The sequence below is a fragment of the Dromiciops gliroides genome, chromosome X, assembly GCF_019393635.1.
Source record: "Dromiciops gliroides isolate mDroGli1 chromosome X, mDroGli1.pri, whole genome shotgun sequence".
Taxonomy (NCBI): Eukaryota; Metazoa; Chordata; class Mammalia; order Microbiotheria; family Microbiotheriidae; genus Dromiciops; species Dromiciops gliroides.
This window is the reverse complement of record NC_057867.1, coordinates 79,368,645-79,386,241: the sequence shown is the minus strand read 5'-3', so window position 1 is coordinate 79,386,241 and position 17,597 is coordinate 79,368,645. Positions and strand designations below refer to the sequence as shown.

Sequence of the window (17,597 nt, the reverse complement as noted above, 5' to 3'; positions counted from 1 at the left end):
AAGTGGGGACAATCTCCCTGCCTGTGTGACCTCACAGAGTTGTTAGGGGGCTCAAATGAGGGGAAGGAACACTCTGAAAAGCAGCCATGGCACTGCAAGTTGTGTGGCCCCCAGCATATAGATGACAAATGCGTGTTGGTGGAGTGAAACCCTACTGCTTTTGAACTTAAACGGGGTGAGAAAGGTGGGGCATTGGCTGCTCTCATTTCAGAGGTACCTCCCTCAGTTATTTCTTTCTCACATATAAGACACTGGAAAAAATGGCAGGCACCAGGAGGCTTCCAGCTTGTGTTCCATGGGGGAAACCAACACATGGTTGTTTTCCAGAGAGCCATTGCCAGTGCTGTTACACTTTCCCAATGTAAAACAAATCCACAAATCAAGGGATCATTAGGCCAGGGCAGGAACAATGGCAGTTCTAAGCACTTCCCCAATATTCTCAGTGGATCCTCACAACAACTCTCATTTTACAGGTGAGGAGACTGAAGCGGACAGTTCAGGAAGTGACTATGCCCCGGGTCATTCAGGACTTCCAGACCCCGGACAGGCCTGTAGACTGTGGCACCCCGAACTGTTTTCAGCTTAATTGACTCTTTCCTTGTTGGGGGGGGGGGGTTTGCTCAAGGACCTGTCCGGCTACTATAAAATAGAGAAGAGGCTACCCTGGCTGTGTGTGTGTGTGTGTGTCCTTTGTTAAGGGTCTGTTTCATTGTCTAGAAATGTGGCTAAGTTGTCTTCTTCCCTCCCTACTAGCCTGGGAGCTTTCCTTCATCTGTCTTTCCTTCTCCCTCTTGCCTGGCACACACACATCAGAAAGACGGTGAATAAATCTCCCATTGACCGATGGTGTCTGCCCCCATCCCTGGCCCGAGGCCAGCCTGCCCCTCCTCAGTTCCACTCTAAGCATTTGGTGTCATTCAAGGAGGTGCATGGTGGCCACACTAGGTAGTCCCCCAAAGGTCCCTCCTTCTCCTTTGCTCTTCTGGTTCCCAAATTGAACTGTCAGTCCACATTCCCAACAAGCTAATGCATCTCTGCGTGATTCAGCACAAAACTTCTTGTATTTTCCCCAATTGATGGGAATGACTTAGAGGAAAACTAGGACCAGGGTGTTCCCCAAGTGCAGCTTGAGATGTTCTGAATGATTTTATAGGAGCAGAGGAGCTCAGCCACCACTTGTCATCTCCCCAGCTACCCAGAAACAAAGAAGGCCTGGATGGAGAGTGGAGACTCAGGCCTCTAGATACATGGCTGTATTGCCAAACCCACAACCAGCTGGCTTCTCAACTTGCCCCTTAAGACAAAGAGTTTAAGACTCTTAATTTGTTCGGCTTTGAAAAGGATAGGTTTGGGGTGAAGGAAGGGTAAACTCTGTGGAGACCAAAGTTTACTGCCAGGCATCCTCACCCAGATGGGCTGAAGCCGGCTGGATCAGGGCTTTGGAAACAATGGGATTTGAGGCTTTTTAATTCCACTTGTTAGGTTAGCAATCATGATCCACTACGTTTGGAGAGGCATTGTGGGATAGTGGAGAAAGAGCTGTTTCGTATCAGAAAGACCTGGGTTCAAGACCTGCCTCTACCTCACGCCGGCTGTGTAATTCTGGGCAAACGATTTAGCCTCTCGGCACCCCGAGCATCTCTCTCGAAGACACTAAGTTTCACAACGAATGTTCATCTGAATTGGAGGGGGTGCCATCCCAAGAGTTCCCCACATGAACAAAATTCCAGGGGCAGATTCCCCTCCTCTTCCCCACCCCCTCAAAAAAAAAGGATCCCATGGCATTATGTCTATTAGAACTGTACAAATTGGGGGCTGGAAGGGTCCTTAGAGAGCAACTCAAGCAGCCCTCACCTCACTGTAGGAGAATTGCCAGGGCCAGAGAGAGGCAGCAGAATGGAGGAGTGATAGCGATCCCTGGGCTCAGACCCTTCGCCTACAATTCCCTTGGAATCTGACAGTTCTTGGGTTGGGAGGAGGTTGGGGTTTTTTGTTTTTAGTTTCCTCTCTGTTCCAGCTCCCACGGACCCTCAACACAAACATCCACCATTTTGCCTTGCTGACAAGGTCTGGATTTCCCATTTGGAAATAGGGTTATTGGGAATGTGACATCATCCTCATCTGTGGCTAAAGTCCCTCTCACCTGCTGGTGAGCACACTAGTATGCTACAACTCTCCATTACATTTCCGTTCAGTTAGTACAGTATGTTTTATTAATAAAAATTGTGTCTGGCTTACTAGGGTTGGCTAACATAGGCATCTCCTATCTGATTTGACCACCTCTTCGGAGGAGTGAACGACATTTGGCACAAAGCCACTCTTTACCCCTTCCCAACCTTCCTGGATGGTAATCTCCCCCTTTTTGACCAGCTCATAGATTTCTCTAGTCAGGTCTGTGAAGGCTTTCTCCACATTAATGGCATCTCGGGCTGAGGTCTCAATGTACTTCATACCATACCCAGCAGCAACTTTCTCTGCCTCATGTCGGGTCACTTGCCGTTGGGTGTCCAGGTCACACTTGTGACCCACCAAAACAAACACAATCTGGTAGGGCTGGACATGGACTTTGGTCTCTTCTAGCCACTCATGGACATTCTGGAAGGACCTGCGGTTGGTGATATCAAATAAGAGAAGGCCACCTACTGAGTTCCTGTAGTAGGCTCTGGTGATGGACCTAAAAGACATGAAGGAAGAAAAAAATGACATCAAGAGCTCGTGGGCCTCCCTCAGCCCCAACTTGAAATCAACAGAAGCACCCCCACACCCCTCCCTACACAGCCCCACATCTCCCCACACACCTCAAATCCCCCACACCCCCACACCCCTCCCCCACACACAGCCTATCTGTTGGCTTCCAGGATAAGTATTTTAAATTGGGCAAAACCTCGAAAAGTGACAAAATTAATTGATTCACAGATTCAGCACTAGATAGGTTCCTGGGGAGTTCATCCCCCAGCCTCGAGACAGAAATAAACAAACTCTGTAGAGTGTGTCACCTTGGGACACTAGATTTCAAGTCAAAGAATCTGGGACCAAATCCTGGTGCTGCTTTCATGTCTGTGACTGGGACCTCTGGTGGGGGGTGGGGAGGGAGGCTTAGTTCTCAGTTTTAAAAATGAAGGGGTCTGGGGCAGCTAGGTGGCACAGTGGATAAAGCACCGGCCCTGAATTCAGGAGGACCTGAGTTCAAATCCGACCTCAGACACTTGACACTTACTAGCTATGTGACCTTGGGTAAGTCACTTAACCCTCATTGCCCTGCAAAAAAGAAATGAAGGGGTCATACTAGATAACCTCCAAGGTCCCTTCCGGTTTTAGATCCATGAATCAATTAATCTGCAAGCATTTATATGGTACCTACTATGTGCCAGGGGCAGCTAGGGGGCACAATAGCTACAATGCTGGACGTGGAGGCAGGAAGACTCATCTTCCTGAGTTCAAATCTGGCCTCAGACACTAGCTAGTTGTGTGAACTCAGGCAAGTCACTTCACCCTGTTTGCCTTGGTTTCTTCATTTATCAAATAATCTCCAGAAGGAAATGGCAAACTCCTCCAGGATCTCTGCCAAGAAAACCCCAAATGGGGTCACTAGGAGTTGGATGGGACTGAAAAATGGCTGAACAACAACAACAATTATGTGCCAGGCACCAGGTTGATTGATGGAAACACAAAGACGGCAATGAGATAGTCCCTGCCCTCAGGGCTCTGACTGCTATTCTAATGGTGTTGTCCCAAAGTGGCAGGGCCACCTCGAGACCTCAAGACGTGAGAGGCTTCCCCCTCTGTGGAGGTCAGCCAGCTGAGGCCCCATGAGCCCTTGGCAGGTACAGTAGAGTAAGGATCCCTAATGGATGGCTCCGGAGATTCCTTCCAAGCCCCCAACCCTGTAATCCTAGGGGTTGTTTCTATCAGATGTATTTGCCATGAATGGTTCTCAGGGGCTGTTATTTTTCTTTTTATCTTAATTCTCTTTTTCCAGTAAGTACGGCCAGATAAAATCGATGAAATCGAGACCTTGGTTAATTTCTTCTCTTCGTTTCACAGATTCTCCATCAAAGTCCTATAGTGGAACATCACCATAGCCTGGAGGCGCCCCTTGGCTTTTTGAAGCTAAACCAGCAAAATCTAAGTTTAGGTGGGTTCTAGCCTGCTGAAGAAGTCCATTCCTGGCACCAGGGTGGGCCTGCTTTCTCTGGCCCAGAATAGCTGAGGGTGGAAATGCTTAGCATTACCACAGCTCGCTGGCTGTGGTAGTCTGTGCCACTGGAAGACCCCGTGAAAAGGCCCTCCAGCCTGGCCTGTCCCTCTCTCTTCCTGTGCTTTTCCTGGAGCAGTGGCAATTCTCAGACCGTCCAGAAATGGGAACTTACCTCTTGGGAGTCTATCCCATCCAATAAGCATTTATTAGGCACCCGCTATGTGCCAAGCTCTGGGGATAGATATTAAGACAAAAATGAAACTGTCCCTGCCCTTGGGGAACTTACATTCAACAGTGGAGAAACAACTAGGGCAAGTGGGAGATCTTTGCCCAAGAGCCAAAGAGCTGAGCAGGCAAGCAGAGAAATGGAATCAGACCACTCTGGATATGGAGTCTAAAGGAAACTGGACACAAAAGGAAAGTGGCCGCTAAACAGTAGAAGGGCTCTTAGGAGAATTGGTGGCTTTGCCTTTACTATGCATCCAAAAATGACCAGAGAAACTCTTCCCTGGGGTGCTTGCTCATCTGGAAGAGCAGTGCTCACCACACACTTTTTTTTTTTTTTGTGGGGCAATGGGGGTTAAGTGACTTGCCCAGGGTCACACAGCTAGTAAGTGTCAAGGGTCTGAGACCAGATTTGAACTCAGGTCCTCCTGAATCCAGGGCCAGTGCTCTATCCACTGAACCACCTAGCTGCCCCTCACCACACACTTCTGCAAACAGGGCAGTGGAAGAAGGGAACTGCAGCCTATGCATGAACCTCCTCTGGTGCAGAAGCTGGAGATGCACGCTTATTAAGGGAGAGAAACTGGATGACCAATTCTATATGAATCAAATCAAGGCAAAGGTGGGCCTAGGGGAGGGTGGTAAACAAGAAAGGAGTAGGAACCAAAAGAGGACAAAGGTATGTGGACTAGGAAGTCCTGGGCCCAGAGAGTATTCATCACTACATCCTGCCTGGAAATTAGTGCTGCCTGATGTGGAAATCATTTCCAAATCAGATAAAGTATGCTCCAAGTCTGATGTAGTATGCAGTAAGTCCATTGACTTGTTGAAACAAAGAGAAAAAATAAAATGCAATGTTTTTGTTGTTGTTTAGTCATTTTTTAAATCATGTCCGACTCTTCGTGACCCCATTTGGGGTTTTCTTGGTTGTCATTTCCTTCTCCAGCTCATTTGACAGATGAGGAAACTGAGGCAAACAGGGTGATGTGACTTGCCCAGGGTCCACACAGCTACTAAGTGCAGACATTGAGGCCAGATTTGAACCCAGGAAGAGGTGTCTTTCTGACTCCAGGCCCAGCACCCCATCCACTGCACCCCCTAACTGCCCCAAAATGTGATATGCTTCATTTAAATAACAGAACTGGACAAGATCTCAGATAGTATCTAATACAAACTACCCAACATACACTTTACAGGCTGTCAAAGCGAGAAATGCCCAGTCATCTGAAGTCTCTTTCTTTTGATCTATTTCCCCTTCTGAAGAGACCCTACCACCCCATTTTACATTCTACTCAATTTCCAGCTAGAGAAAGGGACTTGCCCATGCTGAGGGACACAGGTCACTTCGCATGTGACTTTGCAGGATATGCGATTACTGTCAATTACTTTTTGTAGAATATTAACTGTTATTTGGCTTACTATTATTATAATAAAACCTCCCTTTGATCTAGCAAAATAACAGTCAATATTCTACAATATTCTTAAGTCTCTAAATACCTACATATAAATTTTCTTGTAACTGTTCAAGGTTAAGTGATGTCTTGGGACTAAAGAGTTGTGTTTTATACACACACACACACACACACACACACACACACCATGGAAGATGGTAAGAACATAAAGCAGCAGTCATTAAAAATCTTTGCTAAAATGTGGAAGAGTAGAAAAGTGGAACCGATTCAGAAGCAACTATTCAAGAACTACACTAAGAGAAGGACTCCCTATTTGACAAGAACAGAAATTAGATTTAGGCCAGCATTTTACACCATATTCCACAAATAAGTGCCAAATGGATGGTCAACCTAAATATAAAAGGTCACATCATTTTAAAAAAATTAGAGAATGGAAGCCTTTCAAAACTGTGGCTAGGTAGAGAAACCTTAAGTAAAGAGGAGATAGAGGAGATTGCAAAAAATAATCTGGATTACATACAGTTTAAAAGCATTTCAGTGAACAAAATCTAAGACTAAGAGAAACTGAGTGGGGAAAATTTGCAATAAGTATCATTGATAAAAATCCAATATTTAAGATATATACAGAATTGATGCAAATATATATATAGGCAGTTTTCTCTCTCTGATCATTTTTAGTTTAGACAAAAGATATTTCTTCAGTAGTTAAAATATACAAACAGGTTTCCAAAGAAAAACTGAAAATTATTAGTGACCATATGAAAATATGCTCAAAACCACTAATAATAAGAGAAATGCCAACTAAAACAACTTGTATGTTTACCTCATACCCATCAAATTCTACTTCCAACTTTTATGGGAGGTTTGGGAAAGAGTGGGAGAAGAGTGTAAGAACTGATTTAGGTAGTGAATAGCTGGCTAAGAAGGTAGTGTCAAAATGGGATTTGGATTTCTTGACCATAGCTGAAGATATAAGAATGACAGACTCCTGGCTGTGAATGGAGTTTATCTAAGGGGCAAAGAGCAAAATGCATTTGTTGGGTGTCTTACAAATCTAAGAAGTATGAGGGGGGAAACATATCCTCCAACTTAGATGCCATAGAGAGTAGTTACAATGAGGGAAGAATAGCAGTTGAGACACCCAGAAGTCCACAGGAGCCAAAATCCAAGAACTCTGATCAAATGAGCAATGACCAATCATGTGTTCAGAGGACTTACTATGCAGTATCCACCTCCAGAGAGGGGATGGACTCAAGGTGCAGAGACATACATTTGTCTACATAACCATTGTAGACAATTATTGTACTTACTTGTTAGAATGGTCCCCCCTTTGGTTTTTAACTAAGGGTTAGGAGGCGACGCCAAGGAGACACTGGAGATAGAACCAGGAGCAAAGCAGAGAAAGAGGTCAATGTAGCCATGATAGGGGGAGGGGGAAAGGGAGGGAAAGCCTCTTCACATTCAGAGATGAGTTGGGGGAGGGGTGCTTCCTAACATTCAGAGCTCTCCGGTGGCCGTGTGTGGAGAAGATCCCTGTTGAGGTATGGATTGGCTGGGGAGCTTCCTTCCAAGTCTACCATTCTCTGATTCTGTGAATCTGTAGTATATCAACATATTAATTATTGTCCAATAGGAATTAAGAAAAGAAGTTTTCATTGTTACAAAGCAGGGTTTGATGGGGCTACATCTGGGCATGACTGTGATCTAAAAACAAAAGACAATGACAGGGAATGGGAGAGGTACCACAGGACCGAGAAAAGGCTTAATTTGCCCCAGAGAGCAGAAAAAAGAGTTTGTAAGCTTGAGTTAGCTTCCTGGCAAGATTCCAGAGCATATTCTTCAAGGAATCATTAATGAGCATCTTTTTAAGGAACTAGTAGTCACAAAGATCGGGCTTCATTAAAAAGTGCTTCCAGAAGAACTCGGTTTCCCTTTTGGACTTGTGATCAGGAGAATGCTAGAAACCCAGCATATCTGGGTCTAGGCAATTTGCAACTGGCCAGATGCAGACAGGAGTTGTTAATGGTTCAACATCAGCTTGGCAGCAGCATGAGACATAAATAGCACGAATATCGAATTTGCAAAGGACAGTGCTGAAAGGGAAATGATGTCGCCACCAATGGATGACAGTCATGATCAAAAAATTCTTGACACAGGGCAGCTAGGTGGCGAATTGAATAGAACACCAGCTCTGGATTCAGGAGGACCCGAGTTCACATCCGACCTCAGACACTTGACACTTACTAGCTGTGTAACCCTGGGCAAGTCACTCAACCCCTACTGCCTCACCAAAAACAAAAATACAAAAAACAAAAACAAACAAAAATTCTTGACAGGTTAGAATTTTAAACCCAATTTAACAAGAAAAAATATAGGGAAAAATGTGTCCCTGGAACAAGATGGGGGATGCAGTGTTTAGCAAATTTTTGAGTCTTAGTGGCCTGCAGGATCCATGCACTGGGATGTGGCAGCCCAGAAGGCTTGAGCTCTTAGGTGTCTGCATTCACAGGGGCATGGGAGGGTCCAGAACCAGGGTACTGGGTTAAACACCTGAAGCCCCTCAAATAAGAAGGTGGCATAAGTCTATTGGCCAACATCTTGGAACAGGCCATGTAAAAGAAGAAAAGCAAGTTTAACCCAAGTAGACTCTGTAGATGATGGATTAAGCTCTATTGAAAACTCCTATATGTATCTGGCCAATAGCGATCATTTTTGGCAAGTTATCAGTTATATAATTCCCCAGTGATGTCCACCATTGATGGTGGTTCTCAAAGTGTGGTCTGGGGCCCTCTGGGGGGCTTATCTGGGGGGGGGCTGAGATCCTTACAGGGGTCCCTAGGACCAAAACTGTTTTCATGGTAATACTGACATTTTGATTTCAACTATGGTCATTCTTGATAGATTTAGCCACCTCGACAAAAACTCTCTGAGGGGCCCCCTCAATGATTTTTCTTTCTTTTTTTTTAAATTTCAAATGGGGCAATGAAAGTTAAGTGACTTTACCAGAATCACACAGCTAGTAAGTGTCAAATGTCTGAGGCCGGATTTGAGCTCAGGTCCTCCTGAATCTAGGGCCAGTGCTCTATCCACTGCATCACCTAGCTGCCCAATTATATTTTTGCAGGGCAATGAGGGTTAAGTGACTTGCCTAGAGTCACACAGCTAGTAAGTGTGAAGTATCTGAGGCCAGATTTGAACTCAGGTCCTCCTGAATCCAGGGCCGATGCTTTATCCACTGAGCCACCTAGCTGACCCCCAATGATTTTTAAATGTAAAGAGGTCCTGAGACCAAAACAGTTTGAAAAGTGATGTCCCAGAACACCATATGGGACTTGGGTCTCAGGTTCCAGGTCTTTGACTTGTATAGGAATGCGTATGAGACACTCACTCAGAGAATCCTAGTCACACATCCTGAATTCAGAAATACTGGGCATCAAGAAGAAAACCATGTGGTCTCAAGGACATGGCGATGTATAAAGTTACTTTCCCTTTTGACCGATCTCCCAACTTACACCCCCTTCTTCAGGAAAGCTGCTTCTACTTTCAACTAAGTTTGTGACTCCTGATTTTCTTGTACATGGTCTTCTTGGAAGTGGCATGGATACACTGTATGACATGATGATGGTGGTGACAATGGTGACAACAACAATAATAACATTTCTATAGGGCCTATTATGTGCCAAGGACTGTGCTAAATGCTTTACAAATATCATCTCTTTTGCTCCTTACAATACCACTTGGAGGTGGGGAACCAAGTGAGGCAACGGATCCCCCCTTTGGAGAACTCTCATTGGGCGACAGTTCTTTCTTGACCTTGAGCCTCAATCTGTTTCTTTGTACTTTCCCTCCACTTCTCCTGGTAATACCCTGTGGGGCCTGGCAGAGCCAGGCTGAGTTCTCTGCCACCTGAGAGCTCTCGGAAGACTTGAAAGCGACCATCTTTTACACCCAGGGGCATTTTGACAGATTGGTGGTGATGTGACATTTTTCAGCACCCAGCTGAAATCTTAATCCTTCAAAAGAGCGGGCCCAAGTTTAAATCCAGCCTCAGAGGCTCACTAGCTGTGTGACCCAGGGCAAATCATTTCATCTCTGTATGCCTCAGTTTCCTCAACTACAAAATGGGGTTAATAATAGCCCCTTTCTCCCAGTAATGTTGTAAAGATAAAGTGAGATAATATTTGTAGAGTGTCTGGCACATAATAAATGTTAGTTATTAAGAGAATTGAATAATAACTAGCATTTCCATAATACGTTAAGGCTTGCCAACCCTTTGTACACATTATCTCACTTAAATGCCATCTCTGTGTTTGCTTTGCAAACCTCAATGTGCTGAAATGGGGGGGATTCCTAGTCAGGGTTCTTCAGATGCTGCTGGGGAGGGGGCCTTCCCTAGCTCAGAGCTTCTGAGCTTTGGGAGAGACTGCAGGAGGGACACATCTCTTAACTCGGGGGAGGAACAGCAGCAAGTATTTAGGGACAATCTGCATCTTGGCTATGCTCTCCAAGCCCCAGAGAACCTCACTCTCATGTGAATTTTGTCACAAAACAAATCCCCTCCCCTGTACTGCCCCCAAGCAAGAAAGCTGGTGAGGTGGCTGTCCCACCAAGGAAGCTCCTAAAATCATTTCTAGTCTTCCATTAACTTGAGCAGGTACTAGCTCATCACTAACCTCTAGGAGCCACGGAAGAGAAAGCCCCCCTCCAAGTAAGGGCATGCAGCCCAATGCTAAGCACTGTCCTGGGGAACAGGAGGGTGCAGATGGAACAAAAGCAAGAGTCTGAAAGACATTTACCATCTACACACACACACACACACACACACACATGATGTGTCATACAGGACCCTAGGAAAGATTGGGGACTTCGGGGACCCTCACAGCAAGAAGAATCGCTTATGGTTTCATGGAAGATGGAAGACTTGAGCTGAGTCTTGGAGGATGGCTGCCTAAGATTTGCCTCAATACAGGGAAAAGGTAGTGTGGGGCAGTAACAAGGGTTGAGTTTGATTCCACCCTGCAACTTGGTATTAACTCTGCCCAGAATAGTTCATTTCTATAATCAAAAGGCAGCATTGCACAATGGATAGGGAGTTGGTTGGCCTTGGAGTTGGCCAAGACCAGAGCTCAAGTTCTGCCTTGGGTTCAAGTTCTTGCTCTGGTTCTAATCAGGGTTTTGCTACTTTGTGACTTCCACTCCACACTGAGGATCGTGACCATAAGGATAATAAGATGGCCAGCTGTCTCCTTGGGATCCTTCCCTCTGCTGGTGAGAACCTTCAAGGCTTCCCTTGGCTGGTGCCATCCCCTACTGTAGAGAGGCCTTTTCTGAACCCTCCCCTCCCCCAAATTCCTTTCTCTTAGCCTTGTGCCTCTAAGGAAGATTTACTCAGTGAGGTACCAGTGGCACCCCCAGCAGAACTGAAGCTTCAGGAAGGGAGAGATGGACTGGTTTGGTTTGATCCTTCTAAGCCTAGTGCCTAGCACAGTTGGTGGCATTACGAGGTGCCTCCTCAATATTCCTGAACCTGGGCTTGACTCCAAGCTGTCTCAGATTGCTTCTGTGACCTTGGTCACCCCTCTGGGCCCTTGTATGACCATGTACAAAACGGGAGGGTTGGCCTCAGTGCATTCTAGCTCCAGTTCTAAGTGTCCTAAGAAATGAAGGTTAACCCATGTGGTTGTTTTGCTAAATGTCCCCAAGAAAAGTGCAACTGTTAAGGTGGTACAGGGAACTCCTGGGCAATCCTTGGTCCTATCTTAGTGTGGAGTGTGAGTGAAAACTATGTGTTCTGCTAAACTGTCAGTCACTTGATGATACAAAAAGTTCCGTTATGAACAGTGAATTTGCTATTTCTTTCTTATGTGCATATACAAAGTAAACTAAAGAACACCAAAGAGTTTGGGGATCTCTGACCCAGAGAATTCTTTGGGTCAGAGAATGGGAGAAAAAGAAAAACCATGTGGTGGTGGGCATGTGGAGCTGGGCACTGTTGGGCATAAGCTTCCCTCCTGGCCTGAGGCTTCCCTACTTTTCATAGGTCCCTCTAAGTCAGTAAGTAGATTCTCTACTATTTCAAAATGACATTAGGCTTAATTAATACTTACCTTTATCTATTCTTTTTAAAGGGACTTCAACTGTGGCATTAATATTTTTAAAAATCTGGACCTGTGATTGAACCCATGTGGAGGAGCTCCCAGTGCTGTAGATCCACAACTCCTCTTTAAGCTATAATAGTCTTAGAAAGTGGCCTGGGACTCACCCAGGATCACAAAGCCAGGAAATTTAAACTCTGGTCTTGTTGATTCCAAGGCCAACTCCCTATCTATTACACAATTCTGCCTTGCTGCCTTTAGATTATAGACATGAGTGATATGAGGTAAAGTTAATACCAAGTTTCCAGGTGGTGGGGCAGCTGGGTGGCACAGTGGATAGAGCACTGGCCCTGGAGTCAGGAGGACCCGAGTTCGAATCCGGCCTCAAACACTTAACACTTACTAGCTGTATGACCCTGGGCAAGTCACTTAACCCCAATTGCCTCACTAAAAAAACAAACAAAACAAAACAAAAAAAGAATAGAAAGTTGCCAGGTGGAATGGTGCTCTTCACTTTGAGTGAGAAGCCATTTTCAAGTGGGTCAGATTCTCCTCATTGTTCCCTGAAGTCACTGTGAGGCAGCAGGAGGTGGCAGAATATGTGAAATCCCTGTGATCTGAGTTCAAATCAATCCACTTGTGTAGGCTTGGGCCCATACAAAGTCCCTTTCTCACTAAGCCTCAGTTGCCTCCTTTGTAAAATGAGGGGGTGGGCTAGATTGGCCTGTGGGAATCCTGCCAGCTCTTGATGCATAAATAACTCTAGGAAACTATTCTGTTTGGAGAGTAAAGCTTGAAGCCTTCTTTAAGAAAAGATTCATCCAATAAAGCAGCTCAGATTCTTGGATTTGAAAACCACCGGGCAAAGTCCATCAGAAAGTGCCCTGGGCTGGTGGTGGGAGGCCACTGGGCCTTTGCCTGCTGTGACTTCCTTTCCGGGTCTCTGTTTCTTCACCTGTAAAATGGAATTAGACTAGACTAGAGATTTAGAGGTGGAAGGGATCTCCGAGGGCCAACCCCCCTTGTTTTTCAAATGAGGAAATTGCCCAAGGTCACAGAGGTAGTAAGGGGTGTGCCTGCAGCACCAGCTGCCATTTCGGTTCCGGGCTGTTTGCCCTGGCCTAGGCTGTCACCAGATCTGGAAGGCCTCTTCCGGGTCTCCTAGGCCACTTACCTGTTCTCCCCCAGACCCCCTCCTCCCTTCTGCACAGGCCTGTGTGAGAGCATTAAAGCCCTCTAGGTATCAGAGACTTGAGAGAGCAGGCCCTCTCCTCACCCCTCTCCTGTCTCCAGCTGGATGGAGCTGGCGCATCCTGGGGCCTGAGTATCACCGGAGCTACAAGGTCTCCGGGTATTGGAGCAATCCTGGGGATTTTTCAAGGACTTCTAGCGTGCCTAGCGGGGGTGGGGTGGGGTGGGGCGGGGTCCGAGGCTGGCGTCTAATCCTTCGTTTCTAGGAGCTTTGTTCTAGCAGCTAACAAGAGGGTGGGTGGTTCTACGCAACCACCGAGGTGCATCGGGTCTGTATATGTGACAAGGCCAGATGTCTAGGCAGATGTTCTGCTCTTTCCTAAGTGTACTTGCACCTTGAAGAAAGCATGGCGAGGTGGGAGTGGGGGTGGGGGTGGGAGTGGGAGTGGGAGTGGGAGGATCACTCAGGCCCAGGCCCTCTGGCGGTGCCTCAGCCACGATCACCCTTCAGCGGCGGCACGGGCCGGGAAAGGTGAGCCTTCTAGCTGGTAGCAGCTCTCGGCTCTCAGGAACGGTTTTCTGCAGGGCCACCGCGGCCGCCGCCGCTGCTGGGGGGACCACACACAGAGATATTCTTGGGGGCCGGGCCAAAGTCCCATCCCCTCAGTCAGAAAACAGCAAATCCACCTCTGGCACCAGAGGTCCCCACGGCGGCAAGCAGGCTCTGGGGATCCTGGTGGACTCGTGAGCCTTCCTCTCTCCCTCTCTCCCTCCCTCCCTCCCTCCCTCCCTTCCTCCGGGGACAGACTCGCAGGCACACACGCGTACAGAGACATAAACAGGAGCACACAGAGCACATACAGAGACAGGCGCACACGGGAGAACGCATGAGCTTGCACGAGTACAGGCATGCACAGGCGCACACACATGTATGGACACACGAGAACACACCCAGGGGCTTGGCCTCCCTGCCCCACGGGCTCTCCCTCGCTCATTCCAGAAATGCCCAGCTGGCCTCCTTCCCTCCTCCTCCTCAGCTTCCCCCTCCCCTTCCCGAGTCCTCTGCAGCATCCAGCGGGCGGGATGCTGATGCTGTTGCTGATGCTGATGCTGATACTGAAACTGATGCTGATGCTGATGCTGATGCTGATGCTGATGCTGATGCTGAAACTGATGCTGATGCTGATGCTGGTGCTGATGCTGCCGCGGCAGCCGCCACTATCCGAGCCCGCTCAGACAAAGCTCGCAGGCAGCGCTAGGCAGCCCGGTGCCCACCAAACACTACTCTCCGAGCGAAGGAAGGGAGAGGAGAAAATGAGCCCCCGAGGTGGCCAACCCTAGACTGCCCGTGGCCCAGCTCACGCAGGCGGCCGCGTTCCCAAGCTCCCGGCTCTCGAACCGGGCGCGACCCAAATGCCCAGGTCGCAGTTGGGGGTGTGGGGCGACTGGGCGCAGACCCTCCCCGGCGGCCCCTGCCCTCCCTTCTTCCCCCACCCCAGCGGGGCAGCGCTCCGCCCCCTGCTCGCCCCGCCCTCGCCCTCCGGTCCGCCTGCCCCACCTGAACCTCTCCTGGCCCGCGGTGTCCCAGATCTGTAGCTTGATTCGCTTCCCGGGCTCGATCTCCACCAGCCGGGAGAAGAAATCCACCCCCACGGTGGGGTCGGAGACCTGGGCGAAGCGGCCCTCGGTGAAGCGGCGGATGAGGCACGACTTGCCCACCGTGGAGTCCCCGATCACAATGAGCCGGAACTGGTAGAGCCAGATGGCCTCCATGCTGGCCCCGCTCAGCCGTCGGCCTCCGACCCGGAGCAGCGCCAGGGTGGCGGGCCTGGCTGCGGGACGGGGCTGCGGCTCGGGAGGCTGCGGGCGCCCCCGCGCGCGGGCTGCGCGGCGTCGGGGGGGCGGGGCTAAACCGCTGGCCGGGCTCTCGGCCTCCCCCAGCCCTAGGGCATCCGCCGACGGGCGCAGGGGCCCCCGGGGCCGCGCCTTCGAAGCTGGACGGGAAGAGGCGGGCGCTTGGGCTTCGAGGGCAAGGGTGGCGGGCTCCGGACCGGGCGCCCCCGGGCTAGGAAGGCGGCGTCCTTGGCGGTGCTGGACCTAGTTAAGGGCCTTCGAGCCGGCCTCCGGCCGCCTGCCCGGCGAGCATCCTGCGCAGGGGCCTGGGGACGAAGCTTGGGCAGCCCCGAGCTGGCGTCAATGCCAATGCCAGTGCGGGCGCCGGTGACGCGGTGGCCGCGTTCCGCGAGGCTGGCCTGGCCCCAGCTGTCACAGCCGCAGGGATGGAACCTTTGGACGTGGGCACGGGCGGGAGATGGCGGCGGGGATCACTGATCTCTCGGAGCGTGGAGCGGACCGGGCATCGCCAGGATGGAGGCGGGAGGAGCGCGAGGAAGACTAGAGGGATGGAGAGACCGAGAGAAAGAGACAGACAGACAGGGGCAGAGAGGGTTCTGGGAGCGAGCCGACGCTCCGGGGGCTCGAGAAAAGGCTGCTGCTAGCTACATCACTACCAAACATTCTGACTCATTGTTGGCATCATCGCTTACTGTAATCTACTGCATAGAGGGAGCGCTCCAACTCAGCCGGCTCCCTACCGCATTCTTTAGATGAACTGCTCCCAAGGAAAATTCAACAAAGGGCTTCTTCATTCTTAGCTAATCAATCCCTAGCCCAGAATCCCTCTCCTCTGCCTTTTCTCTTTCCCTCAGGTTCTCTTGGCGATTTTTAGGCTGAGGCCCTTCCAGTCTGAGAAATGCAAAAGTTCATCATGCTGCCAATTCCAGAGCCGGAGTGGAAAAGCACCCAATTGGGAGGCAGGGCATTGACCAGCTTCAAACTCTGGCCCTACCATTTGGACCTACCTTAGTCCGCCTATTTGATCTGGGGGGGGGGGGGGGGCAATGAGGAAGTTTTGTGAAATGATCTCAAAGTTCCTATGGAACCGTAAACTTCTGGTTCGGACATTTGTGAACTGTGTGACCCTGGGCAAGTCCCTTCCCCCACCTTCACCAAAGCCTCAATACCCTCAGAGGTGAAAAAGGAGAATAACTACTATGGTGCCTTTAGCCGGTGCTTTCTTCACAATCCTATTGATCTGCACCTCTTTCTCAACTTATTTCAGTCTGCATGCCTGTAATTGTAGTAGTTGTACTAGCCTCCTTCTGGCCTCCTCCTTGTGAGATGGCAGAGAAAACTTGCACCCAGCCCTGAGGGAGAAGGCTAGCACTGAGGTCACACTTGCTGGCTGGGCTACATTGTACCAACCGCCAGCTCCACAAAAGTGCACAAATGTCAAATAGCAAGGAAACCCATTTATCCAAACAAGCAGCAAATAGAAACTGGAGAATTTAGACAGATTACAATACACCAGAAAATACTCTGGGTGATATAAGATCAAACCAAAAATGGGCCTGTATCTCACCCTAAGGCAAAGTCTCTGAAGGCTCTAGAGATCCAAGCTGGTGGCTTCCCTTCTATGTCTGTAGTTTTCAAAGTCTTTCTTGAAATCTTCCATGAAGTTGGTGCCAAACCTCTCTCAAAGTCCCTCACACACCCCTCTCACAAATCCAAAGGGTTATGTCAGCATTTTCCTCATTAGTTAGGAGTAATGTCTCCGGTTGTAAATGCAGCAACACTTGAAATGGCCCAAACTTAGCCTTAAGCCTGGTTAAATAAATAGATCTGTAGTACACTGAGTATCTTTGCTACAAGGCAGTTTGCACTTATGAGATCCTAGACAGAGACCATATGTAAGCTTTATTTTAAGAGATTTCCCCAGAGTTATTCCAAAGTGGGGGGTTCCCTTTAGGAATCAGATTCCCCTCAGATTAACCTGATCTGATTCGGGAGCTGGAGCCTTTTGTGTGTTTGAGGAATATACAGAAAAATGGCATGTAATCAAACTAGGGGCATGGGATGTTATTATTATACATAATAACAACAGCAACAATAGCTAGCATTTATACGAACACTTTAAGGCTTACAAAACACTTCACAAATATTGTCTCATTTTATGCTCACCTGGAAGGTAGGTGCTATTATTGTCCCCATTTTACAGATGGGGAAACTGAGGCAGCCAGCGGTGAAGTGACTTGCCCAAGGTCACACAGCTAGTAAGTGTCTGAGGTCAGATTTGAATTCAGGCCTTCCTGATTCCAGATCCAGCACTCTATCCACTGCAGCAACAACTGCCTTTAATATTACTTTTTTAAAAATAAAAATGTCTGTTGATATCTTTTAGTTTTTATATCACCCGATATTTCTCACTACTCCTCTTTTCCTCTTCCAGAGAGAATAAAAAAGAAAGAGAAAAACAGCTCAGTAAAACTAACCCACATATTGAAAAAGTCTAACATTATATATAGTATGCCACACCCATATTCTTCCACCTCAGCAAAGAAGGAGTTGGTAGGGAGAGGTATCTGTTCACTTAGTTTTGACTGATTTTTTTTCTGTTTTTCTTTTCATTTCTAATGC

The 17,597-nt window shown here is 48.3% G+C and overlaps 1 protein-coding gene across 1 annotated transcript; it reads right to left on the bottom strand.

The window, feature by feature from the left end:
* Nucleotides 1–2,190: 2,190 nt before the first annotated feature.
* On the bottom strand, nucleotides 2,191–15,630 carry RAB39B (RAB39B, member RAS oncogene family). The gene is made up of 2 exons (XM_043974056.1): nucleotides 14,680–15,630; nucleotides 2,191–2,674 (listed from the first exon to the last, which is right to left on the bottom strand). Exons 1-2 carry the CDS (start codon nucleotides 14,892–14,894, stop codon nucleotides 2,248–2,250), a joined length of 642 nt encoding a protein of 213 aa, XP_043829991.1. The 5' UTR covers nucleotides 14,895–15,630; the 3' UTR covers nucleotides 2,191–2,247.
* Nucleotides 15,631–17,597: the final 1,967 nt, after the last annotated feature.

Bases quoted from the DNA above. Each gene is read 5' to 3' on its own strand.
- RAB39B (XM_043974056.1), bottom strand. From the start codon at position 14,894: ATGGAGGCCATCTGGCTCTACCAGTTCCGGCTCATTGTGATCGGGGAC. The intron at 2,675-14,679 runs GTGGGGCAGGCG...CATGTCTTTTAG, and splicing joins GCGGGCCAGGAGAGGTTCAG to GTCCATCACCAGAGCCTACT.